Source organism: Callithrix jacchus, chromosome 10 (genome assembly GCF_049354715.1).
Source record: "Callithrix jacchus isolate 240 chromosome 10, calJac240_pri, whole genome shotgun sequence".
Taxonomy (NCBI): Eukaryota; Metazoa; Chordata; class Mammalia; order Primates; family Cebidae; genus Callithrix; species Callithrix jacchus.
This window is the reverse complement of record NC_133511.1, coordinates 86459163-86471834: the sequence shown is the minus strand read 5'-3', so window position 1 is coordinate 86471834 and position 12672 is coordinate 86459163. Positions and strand designations below refer to the sequence as shown.

The window sequence follows — 12672 nt, the reverse complement described above, 5'->3', positions numbered from 1 at the left end:
AAGTTTAGCCTAACGCTCCCTCCGTGTAAATTCCACCTGAAAGTTTCTCTATACATAGTGAACTGTATAGAGTTCTCAACAGAGTCTCACTCCGTTGCCCAGGCTGAAGTGCAGTGGGGTGGTCTCAGCTCACTGCAACTTCCACCTCCTGGGTTCAACCAATTCTCCTGCCACAGCCTCCTGAGTAGCTGGGACTACAGGCGCCTGCCACCACGCCCACCTAAATTTATGTATTTTCAGTAGAGATGGAGTTTCACCATCTTAGCCAGGATGGTCGTCGTATATTGATCACCGAGTTTCAGCCACAGAGGCCAAATGTTCAAACAAGGCAAATGCGAAGCTATAAGAATTTCAGCTGTTTCTGTATCACACTTCCTTCCATTTTTTGTACATCACTTTCCTTTTTCTGTCCATAAATCCTCTCCAACCACACGGCAGTGACAGTCTCTCTGAACCTATTCTGGTTCCGGGGGATGCCTGATTGACGAATCATTCTTTGCTCCATTAAATTCTGTTAAACTTAATTTGTCTAAAGTTTTTATTTTAACACCCTAAAAAATTTATTTCAAGCAAGAAGAAAATAAAAATCTTACTTTTTCAATTCTTTGTGCTCTACAAGGACAGCAGTAACAAAGATAACTCAAAAGCTGGCTAGCCCCAAAATAAATCCTACCAGGCTTTGGAGTTGGTACTGTAGAAATGTTTCCAGTTAAGTGAGTCTTCTATTTAAATTTATCAATATTATTAATAGGCTAGCATTGAAATGAAGGTTTTCGTTCTCTGAACACACAATTCACAGCTGGACATTAGATAGTGAAATATTAGGAGAAATAAAAATAAATGAAGGAAAGAACAATGAATTGGCTTTTTAACTCTATGCACTTTTGAAAGTGCTTTTCCATATGTGGTCATTGAGTTCTTTTCAGTCTCTTTATTCATCCCATTTCCAGACAAGGAAACTGAGGCTTAAAGACATTAAGAGATGTATCTACTGGCACCCTTAAATACTGCCTCAATATACTTCCATTTACTCACTGATAAAAGGAGGCAATAATAGTACCTATTTTATATCATTGTGGTGATAATGAACTAAATTAAAACAAAAAATGCTCATTTTAATCTTCTGCCCTTCCCCCATCTTCTGTCTTTTCCACTACCTAATCTACCTCTGGGTTAAAATATGACATTAAAAACACATAAGGCAGATGATAGACATGAGGGAAACAAAGCCAAAGCTATACCCTATTACTTTAAAATGTACAGACTCAAGTTTAATGAGCACTCACCACTAAGTACAATTTAAGCACTTTATATGTATTAATTACTTCATCCTCACTACAACCACATATACTAGGTACTATTATTACCCCCACTTTATCATAAGTAAATGGAAGTACTTTGAGATAGAGAGCTTAAATAGCTTGAGAGTTGCTATCACGCATTAACCTTAAAAGACAGGATTTTTGAAGCCTGCCTACAGTAACAGAGCTGTAGTGAAACAGTAAAATTTCTGAGCATCTCCAGATCTGTACTGTCCAATATGGTAACCCCTAGACACATAAAGCAATTGAACACATGAAATATGGCTAGTGTGGCTGAGGAAATTAATTTTCAATTTTACATAATTTTAATTAATTTAATTTAGATTTATAGTGAATATTTGATGAAACTACAGTTTTCAAGACACTAGCCATCAGTCAATGAAGGGCAGTGATCCTTCAGAGATGGGATACAAAAGAGATGAGCCCTATAATTACCATAGCTCACTGCTCTGACAGGAAGGCAGAACTCAGGCAATCTCCCTGAGCTGGAGAGAAAGCTGAGAGTCAGGTCTCCCAATGGAGTTTGCACTGCTGAATTTCACAATTGTCTGGGACCAATGACTCCTTTCTTCTTTTCATTTCCTCCCTTTGGAACAGAAATATCTATAACTGGTATCCTATGCCTGTCCCACCATTGTATTTTGGAAGCAGATAACCTGTTTTCACAGGTTTCACCACTATAGAGAGAATTTTTTTCCCCAAAAAAGGATTATACCCACTGTCTCACCCATATTTGATTTAGATTACTTAGTAATGAGATGTAGAATTTTTCAGCCAAGATTAGGGGAGATTTCAATCTTTGAGTTGTTGCTATCATGGATTAAGACTTTTTGAGATACTGGGATGGAGTGAATGCATTTTACACGTGGGATAGACATGAATCTTTGGGATCTAGAGGGCAGACTTCATGGTAGACAAAATAATGGCTCCCAAAAATGTCCAGGTGCTAATTGACAGAATCTATGAATATGTTACCTTAAATGACAGAAGGGATTTGCAGATGTGATTAAGTTACTGGTCCTGAGATGGGGGTTATCCTGATTTTTCTAGGTGAGCCCAATATAATCACAGGAGATATAAGAGAAAGGCCTTTTCAGTCAAACTTCCATAAAGAAGTTACTCTTCCCACCAAAGAAGCTGAAAATCTCTCAGTTATTGTAGCTTGGCAGACATCCCAGAGACAGTTGCCAAAACAGGGAATACACAGATTAGAGAGTAGAGTTCCTGCCCAGGGGACCTACACTTGTGGAATGAATGAATAGTAGTAACTAAAGCAAGCAGTAAGCTTTTTTATAAGGTACATAGTACAGAAGAAATTTTAATTCCATTCGAAATGTTTATTAATCACCTACTATGTTTCATACAAAATAGTTGGCCCTGAGGATCTAGGAATATGTAGTTCAGCAGGACTCCTGCCCTCTTGAAGCTTACAGACCAGCGAGGTTTTCATAGCAACTTCGCTGACATAGTTTCAGCAGCCTTGCTCAGACGAAGAAACGTATAGACTCTCAACAGTCACTGAGCAGATCTTGCACAATGCAAAAAGAAAGTGATTCAGTCTAGTCTTTTAACCATACCCAGCTTATATACTTCACCAATTCATTAGTAAGAAGTAAGTGAAAATTATTATGTCCATAGTCTTGTTATATATCATTATGTAATGTCTGTAGATTTGCTATATATCATTAACAAGTCTTAAGTTATCTGCACAGTAAATATGTAAATCTCATTCCATAATGTTGGTTGAGTCATGCTGAAATAATCTTTTTGTTATCACCATAAAAGGCTGTGTTAAGAGAACCCTGCCAAATATTTTCATAGAGAAATATCCAGGCCACCATACTACGGTATCTGATCAGTTCATTTCCCTGTTTAAAACTCTACAAAGGCCCCACTTCTCTGAGAGTAAAGTACAAAGCCATTGACAGACCTTGTACTTAAAACAGGTAACTTAAAACAGATTAAAAAAATATTCTGATATGTATCCCATCTATTGAAATGGAAACCAGCCATAAATCATCAGTACATCCAAACCCACACATTGCAGAATATCAGCTCTTCCAACAGTGTCCCATGCAACCTAGCCCCTATCTACCCCCTCCGGACATTCACCACCCTTCAGCTATGTGAAAGTCTTTTTGTTGGTTTTTGTCTTACCTTTATACATACTATTTCCTCTGCTCAGAATGCTCTGAGACCCCCCCCACCCCTTCCTATACCAGGCTTTCTATCCATTTAAGTATCTGTTGACATATCACTTTGCTATGATTTAAATATTTGTGTCCCTTCAAAATTCATATTAAAACTTAATCCCCAGTGCATTAGTATTAAGAGGTAGGGCCTTTAGGCAGTGATTAAATCATGAGGTCTTTGCCCTCATGAATGGAAAGGAAACCAGCTGGTTCTTCTTCTGCCTTTCCATCCCTTCTACGATATGAGAACACAGCATTCCACAGGACACAGTAACACAGCATCATCTTGGAAGCAGAAACAGCCAGCCCCCACTAGGTACCAAATTTGCTGGTACCTAGTTCTTGGACTTCACAGCCTCCACAATTGCGAGAAACACCATGCTTGTAAGAACCATACCGTAGTCTCTCTATAAATGCTTGCTGAATGATTTAATGAATTGTAGTCAAGCTTATAATGGGCAGAACTGAGTAAGCTCTACTCCAAGGAGAATGCAGCCATAAGTTTTCCTCCATCCCTGTAGCCTATCCCCTAGATGAAAGATGTAAATAAAGGTATAGGTATAAGTACAGGCAAAGACATAGATAACAGCTAGAGAAATATCCTCTCACAATAATATGGCCGGTCAATGGCTTTCAAGTATTTTATAAATTCATTCCACTTTAGATCCTCACCAAAATCATCAAGGAAATATTTCACTGACAAACCAAATATTTCACCACCATGACCTCTAATGCTTCCCTCCTACCCTCAGAATACCCCCTGCATATCTAAACACTCAGGATAGCAACATAAAAGAAATAGCAAAGGCAATCTCCAGACAAACACACACCAGATGAGCACTTCCCCAGACAGACCCTCCTCCCCAGCCTCTGCCACCATGCAAGAAAGGAGGTGCCTTTACCTTGAAATAAAAATGCTTTGCTGGCATTGTGCATTCCAGACACCTGAGCAACTCCAAGGGTGGTGTTCACAAGGTCAAGCTCAGTGACGATATCCATCTGAAGGTCAGGGTCCATCCCAAAGCCCACCACTGGAAAGGAACAAAGAGTTGTTTGGGCTTAAAATGCAGACTGCTAGTAGCATTATGGAGCAGAGGTTACAGGGTCAGGGAGTGGCAGGGAATACAAGGAAGCCAGTGATGAATGCTTGGAGTCCTTGTCTATGGAGGGAAAAGAAAAACAAATCTTTTCTCTCTCACCCCACTAATACTGTAGTTTCTTTGTTCCTTCCCCCAAACCCACTCCCCATTACAGATTAATAATCTCTTATCCAAAACCCCTGAGGTTAAATATAGTTCAGAATTCAGAAGGTGCCATATGTTAGAAAGGTAATATGGCCTATAGACTTCATTCTAGGTAACATTTTTAGCAAAATCTAACTCAGCACCTATAATACAATATTTCTGAAGCAAAAAAACATACTTCTCTAATTGGCATAAATAAAGATTATAAATAGGCTGATATCAGTTTAGATCAAGTCTTGCCATGAAATGAGTTCAACTCAGGATAGGTTTTGCTGTCAGGTGAGTTATGAAGAAACTGGGTTTCCAGGCTTTACAGAAGTGGTGACTCTGGATACAAGATTGTGGTCCTGATCCACCTGCCTCAGAGACAGCTGCTGCAGTAGCAAAATCTGACACTACCACCTCCACAAAGTGTTGCCTAATTAATCAGGCATGACTGCCTATGCTAAAGAGGAAGAAAATGGAAAGGAACCCTGTCCCTGCTGAAGAAGGGTGACAGAGGGACTGGCCAGGAAGGAGAATCCCTAGAATAATGAATATATATTTCCATCTAAGAGGATTCCTGGATGCCTCTCACCCAGAGGGGGCTCTGAGGAATGATTCATTCATGATTGCAAAGTGATTTCCAACTATAAGTATTGATAAGGCTAGTGAGCACTCTGAGGGACTGTGTTTAAGCCGTTCATAAAAGCTGTGTCTAGCTACACTTATCACCTCAATAGTGCAATTCTGACTGTGCTGTTGGAAATGTTTTAATCAGCAACAGCTGTCAACTCTCATCTGACAGTAATGCAGTCACTGAGGCAAGATTTGGAGAACTTGCACCCACTGCGTGAATGTTCACTGGGACATCATAAGCTATCACAACCTTGCCTGTCCTCCCACCTTAACCCTAGTCCTACAGTCTTAAAGAAGGAAATGTACACTTTACTTATTCTTTTCCTGTTAGAAAACCGGACCTGCTAGGCTTCTGTCAACAGTCAGTTGGTCAGGAAGGCCTCTTTGGAGCTGAAACCTGTTATTACCAAGGCAGATAAAGTGTAAGTAACTGCCTTCTCAGTTTCTATCAGGCTTCCCTTTGTCCCTGAACTGAAGATTTAAGTTTTTCTCTTCCAAATGTAGCCAGTTGTGAAACCAGTTAACCCAAAGATGGCTTCCTTCCATTTACTCTACATTCATTCATAATTTTTTCAACAGGTACTACTAAGTGCTTATATACAGCACACACATTGCTAGGCACTGGTGTGCTCATGGAGCTCGCATTCCTGCAGGTTAGGTGGGGGTAGGACAAGAAATAAACAAATGAATAAGATAATCTGAGATGGCAATGAATGCCATGAAGAAAATAAAATAGAGTAATGGGATAGAAAGCAACTTGGATGGGGGCCCTACTTTAGAAAGGAGAGTTGGAAAAGGTTCTTTTGAGCTGAAACTTGAATGACTAGAAAAGGCAAGATGTGAGGAAGCTTTCCACTGCAAAGAAGGGTACATGCAAACGAGGAACAAACTGGAAATGTCCCAATAACAGAAAAAAGGCCAGTATGGCTGAAACTGAAGGGGCCAGGCGTAGAGAAGTAGAAAATGAGGCCAACCAGGCATGGTGGCTCACACCTGTAATCTTCAAACTTTGGGAGGTTGAGGCCGAACTGTTTGAACTCAGGAGCTTGAGAGCAGCCTGGGCAACATAAGGAGAGCATGTCTCTACAAAAAAAAAAATCAAAAAATCAGCCAGGCATGGTGGCGTACACCTATGGTCCCAGCTACTTGGGAGGATCACTTGCAGCCAGGAAGTAGATGCTGCAGCACCACTGCTCTCCAGCCTGGTGCCAGAGTGAAACTCTGTGGAAAAGAAAGGGAAGGAAAGGGAAAGGGAAAGGGAAAGGGAAGGGGAAGAGAAAGGGGAAGGGGAAGGGGAAGGGGAAGGGGAAGGGGAAGGGGAAGGAACCAAAGAGAAACAGAGAGAAGGGCCAGATCATATAAGGACTGTTACCCACAACAAGGAGCTTGGATGTTATTCTGAGATATAATTGGAGGGTTTTAAGGTTTATGTTTAAAGGCAGAAATTAAATTTCAGAGGACCTCTAAGTTGGTGTTTCTCTGGCCAGGAATTTGGAAAGTGGTCTGGGGAATGTGCCCTTCACCAGATGCAAGAAGAAGGAAGCACCCCTGTTGTCCAAGTGCCTTTCACAGCGCTGGACAGATGGCAGAGAGGCCCTGAACTCAGGACCTGATTAATTATCTAATGAGTTGGTGCACGATCAATACTTTGTGTGCAATAACCTCAGAGCAATATGCACATCTGGGGATAGCATGAGATGACGGATGACATGCAAGCCAAGGAAACTTTATAAAAAAGACAGTGGTTGACTAAATTATTGGCCTCAAATCTATAACCCTCTAATATCCACAGCCTTTGTTGTATGTCTTTGCAGTTCCTTCCACTAGAATGGGAGCATACCCGCCCATCTCTTGACTTTGAAGCCAGCCATGTAACTTGTTTCGGCCATTGGGATGTTAGTGGCATTATGCAAGAAGAGGCTTGAATATGCTTGTGTGGTGGGGTTGGTTCTCTTCTACTTCCACATCATGATGAGAAGAACATGGCCCTGCTGGCCCACTCGTCCAAGGATACCTAGACATGTGGAGCTGGCAGTCTACCTGAGTTTGAAACCAAGCCCAGCCAAATGCAGCCTAGATGAGCCAGCACCAAACACAACTTACAGACATGTAAACCAAAATCACGTATCACAAACTCAGTGCTTCAAGCCACTGAGTTTTGGGTTGTTTGTTACACAGAATTATTATGGCAGTATTGACTGATACAGGGACTATAAGACCTTCTATGATAGCATCCTTAAGATGTTCAAATCTCCCAGACCAAGGGCCCTGCAATTAACTGGACAAACCTAAAAAGCATCCAAATAAACTCTGTAGAACTATCAGAACACCCTAATGGTGTCCTTGAATCCTCACCCCCCAAATGAGAACATAATTCCCTCAATCCAGAAACTACTGTGGAAACAACACTAAAGTGAGAGCCAGTTTCAGTCCAGTCTCTTCCCTCTACTAACTCTGTGCCATTAAATATATCATTCACATATCAGAGCCTCAGTTTCCTCATCCATAAAATAGGAACGTTAATACCTTCCTCCCTGAAGCAATCACTGAAGTAGACTTCAGAACTCCAGTACTCCATATCAGCACTAACACGGGTGTCTTCATATTTCATGCTAAACAATTCCATGGTTTGAGTTACCATGTTTAAAAAGATACTGGTACCTGTTACAACAGACTCATGAAGTTTCAGGGGAAACTATATTCATACTTCAACAGCTCAATCTGGCATATAAGAGGTACCCAGCTGGGGGCTATTTAATCTATCTTTAATAAGATCAGTTCTCCAGACCACTCCAGCTCCCTGGTCCTCAACTCCACTGGAATCATACAAAAGATACAAATGGCCCCTTTCCTCCCAACCCCTCTCCATGCCCAACTGACCTAGAAGGGCCTCTCACCCTAGGTTTGCTTGTAAAATCCATTTATGAAACCTATATTCACTCCCCAGCTCCCCGCCCACAACTCAAAAGTGAAGGAGCTTCTCTGGCTTTAAGTGTATTGCTTTTATTATGAAAACAGCTCATAAAAAAAAAAATACAACAAAAAAGAAATCAATTAGGCTTCTGAATACAGTTTTCTTATCTCCCTTTAATTGGTCCCCATCAGGATGAAAATGTCTCCTGCCCATAGTAGGATGTGTAAAGGATAACACTTTGCACACTGCCTAGGGAATCAGAAACCCTAGGCAGCATTTACATGGGCTCTCCTGAACCTTATATAGTGTAAGTGTTGCTGGTCTCATTAAAAAAAAAAAAATTAATGTTTCTTCTTCTTGTCCAAGCATGGAGTGCCTGCCCTTTCCTAGGAAACGCTATTGAAGTTTTCTACTTTGGACATAATGGCTCTACAAATGGCTGAAACTGGGAATTACAATGAAGCAAAAGAAAAAGCTCCTGGGGAAGAAATATTTTTAAAACCTGGAATGCAGCATGTCAATGTCACAGAGGCACTTGAGGCCTGACTCTGAGATTCAGAACCTCCACTCTTAACAAAGATACCTGTTGCTACTGCTAATGGCTGCTCCTCACCCCCAACCAGGGAATGAATGCTCAGGCCCACAGCCCACTCAGTTCACCTTTGGGGTCCCAGACATAGACTTCCAGGCAAATTCTGCTGGGTCTGGCTGTCTTTAAATTTCCTCCTGTTCCTTGTCCATGGTGGACGCTGTCTGTTTTCCTCTGGACCATGCAGACTAAAATAATGCTAGAATGATGCTCCAGGAACTCATTTAATGGAATTTTACAACCACTTAACCAGATTTGGACCCCTGGGGACCTACAAAGTTCCTTAGTACCCCAAAAGCAATTTTCTTGAAGAATATGCTCTATGCCTGTTCCAAGCTGGCCAATATTTTACATGATCCTTGGAGGCTGGGGGCTCATGTTCACAGCTCCATTATTCAATTCATAATTAATGATCCACCAGAGAGGTCCTTCAAAAAGAAAATCTCTTGGCTGGGTGCAGTGGCTCACACCTGTAATCAGCACTTTTGGAGGCCAAGGTGGGCAGATCTGAGTTTGAGAGTTTGAGACCAGCCTGACCAACATAGAAGAAACCCCGTCTCTTCTAAAAATATAAAATTAGCCGGGCATGGTGGCTCATGCCTGTAATTCCACCTTCTCGGGAGGCTGAGGCAGGAGAATCGCTTGAACCCAGGAGGCAGAGGTTGCAGTGAGCCGAGACTGTGCCATTGCACTCCAGCCTGGGGAACAAGAGCCAAACTCCCCCCAACCCCCCCAAAAAAAGAAATCAAGAAAATCTCTCCTTTCCAGTAGGTGGCAGCAAAAAACATTCACTTGGTCAGTAGGGGCTTTGTGCTCCCTTTACTCTCTACCCTGGTGACCAAAACAAACCGGAAAGCAATGGGGGAATAATTATTGAGTTTTCAATTATTCACACTGCCAAAGCATTGGAGAAAACTCATAGAGATGGTGTGTTATTACTTCTATTATTGTAGGCTTTTACATTTTGATTACTAGTGATGTACCTGAAAAATCTCTGAATTATTTCTCAACCAGAAATAAAAACTGGAGAACGGCACCTCCCATCTTGACTCCGCTTTGCACTCTTAAAACAAGTTATCTGAACAAGACAGATTTAAGCAACTCCTTATGACCCCTATCATTAGATCTTTTCATATGCAACTGTTTCTGCACGGCAGTCTTGCTTTAATTAAAATGTGCCTGATATCATCTACTCAGTTCCATTAAAAGGCAGTGATACCTGAGCAGCGCACTAAGTGAACCACATGTTTATTTCATCTAGCACTGTTAACAGCCCAGACAACAATTGTCCCACTTGACAAAGAAACTTTTCATGCAGCTGTTTGGATCCTGATAAACTAATCACAAGTTAGCCTTTGTTACCTAAGAAGAGGGTGGATGGATGATACGGAAATGGTGACACCTGGACAACATCAAAGGGGCTGCCCCCAGAAAGCTACTGCTTATACCCTCTCCAGCTACAAGATATCTTAAGTGTACAAATTGAGAGGTAATCCCCCCACCCCCCATCTCTCTGATTCTTCTGATAATGTGTGTAGAAGAAATATGTGGCATCTAGTGTCCAAGTAGTGCCAAGTGGCATTGAAAACCCAAGCTTCCTAGGCAACAGCCACAACCAATGTGCCAGATCCTTCCATGCTTCCCTGCCTTTGCTCAACCTGCTCCCTCTTCCTAGAATGCCTTCCCACTTTGTCCACCTGGAAAACTCCCTACAAAGCCTTGAAGGCACAACTCTCAAATCCATGACCACCATTCCTCCCCAGAATTAATTCAAACTCTCCCTCCTCCATATTTTCTTAATACAAACTTATACCCCTACCTCTCCATCACCCCCCATCAATCCGTAAAATTTAAATGCCTGCCAGTTTCTATCTAGATTCCCAGCTATGCTGTAAGTTCCTAGAAGTCAAGGACTAAGTCATTTTCTGTTTGCATAAGAAATCCTAGCACCCAGCAAGACACCGTTTGTTGAATGAATAAAAACACGAATGAATTTTCTCCTACAACCAAATTTTTTGCAAGATTTACAGGGGACTGGTTGTGGAAAGAGGGAAAAGATCTTGTTCTTAAAGATCCCATCCACAAGCAATGAACCCTGAAAAATGTTCCATTCCGTGGATTGGAATGGAAAGTACCAAAGAATCGTGATAAGGGTACTTCGGCGACTTTTTAAAGGAGTAATGAGAACAAAGAATTTAGGCATATTCCATAGTGATATGCACTTAGGGATATGAACTAACGGGTTGCCCCCTCCCTATCTAGTTTCTCCCTGTCTGCGGTTCCTCTTTAAGATGTCCACGAGCACCAGACTCCCGTGCTCAGGGCCGGCAGCCCACGCTATGCACTAACTAGCCTTGCCTGTCCTGATCTTCCTGGGATTCGCGCAATCCTTCAGCATGTTCTGGTTTTAAAAGACTAACCCGTCCTGATGGGCCTGAACTCAAGAGACAACTATTGTAAGCTAGACTGAGTCTCCGCAGCCTGTGAAGCTAAGATATAGGTAAGGAACGAAATGGGAGGTTTCTTTTGTCCCTGGAGAAATCCATACTCAACGTTCTTAAGCAGACGAAAGCCGCTGCCTGCTCAGTCCTGGGAAAGTGGGAAGGGCCCTCTCAGCTCCTAGACGCTATATCTTCCAGCGGGCTAACTGCCAAAGAGGGGCGACTGGGCGCAAGCGGAGGGAACTTTTGGGCCAAACAACCAAGGGCAGACGCCCCTCCTCAGCCCTCTCCGCTCTTTGGCCTAGAGAGAAAGCCACGCCTCTAGAGAAGGAAATAAGGGCGGTAAAGGGGGGAGAATAAAGGGAGAGAGAATGACCACACAGATTCTAGGGTGCGAAGTCGGCAGCGCGTACTGAGGACGGCCAGGTAGGACTGCAAACCGCCGACACTCCCTCCAATTGACAGGCCCTGTTTTTGCCAATTTCCTACCACATCGCACCCCACCTCACCTCACCCCACCCTAGTCTCCCCGCCTCTACTACTAGCTCTTTGAAGAAAGCGGCTGGAAGCCAGTCTCCGAACCCCTGGGGACTTGTGGGCAAGGGAGCTGGTGGAAGCAGAAGGAGGAAGACGCGCTGAGAGTCCTCACAACTGCGTCTCCGGAGGCAGAACCAAGTGAGGACTTCAGATAATCACGCATCATCCTTGTTCCCCCTCCCCACCCCAACCCTGCGATTATAGGAAGAGAAAACTGGTTTGAGCTTGAGAAAATTTCCCCAGATTGTCTCCACTGCTCCATTTCCCCCAAATAATTGTTCACCCAGCTCCTGCGAGCCAAGAGGGTCGAAGAATACTCCTGGAGTTCTCGGGGGTAGTCAGGAAGGGACAGGAGGAGATAGCCGGATCCCAGGGTTCTCCCGCAGCTCTCTCCCCTCGCCGCGCCGCGCCCTGCCCTCCCGGCCCGAGCCGCGCCCGCCAGCAGGAAGCGCTCCCTCTGCGGGCGCTACTCCCACAACTACCCCTTCCCAGCCTGGCCGGGGGCGGCGAGAGCAGTTTCCACAGCGCCTTTCAAGTTTGGGGACCTGGGGCTCGCAGGCCCGCCCTGCTGCGGGTTTCGACTCCCTGGGACTGGAAAGCTGGTTAATAACTGCAAGAGGGTGCGCCCGCTCGGCCGCGCCCCTCACTCCAACGTCCCCGAGGCCTCGTCCCCCGAGAAGGGGCACTCGGCGGGGACACCACCTTCAAGCCCTTGAGTCCCGCTTCTCACCCTGTCACTCCGAGCAGGGCAGAGATCCCAGGAAGCTGTCCACGCTACTGCCGTTCCCCAGACCAGCGCAGAGCTCGGCTCCAGG

General features: G+C 43.6%; 1 protein-coding gene across 6 annotated transcripts in view; it reads right to left on the bottom strand.

The window, feature by feature from the left end:
• Positions 1-12672, bottom strand: part of NELL1 (neural EGFL like 1) — a 936371-nt gene that overhangs the window by 923422 nt on the left and 277 nt on the right. For 4 of the 6 annotated variants that reach the window (XM_035266029.3, XM_035266032.3, XM_035266031.3 and 1 more), the window contains exon 2: positions 4417-4545. The exons of the other annotated variants lie outside the window; for them this stretch is intronic. In XM_035266029.3, coding sequence (XP_035121920.3) covers positions 4417-4545 — 129 coding nt within the window. The remainder of the gene's footprint in view (positions 1-4416; positions 4546-12672) is intronic. 6 annotated transcript variants of the gene reach the window in all.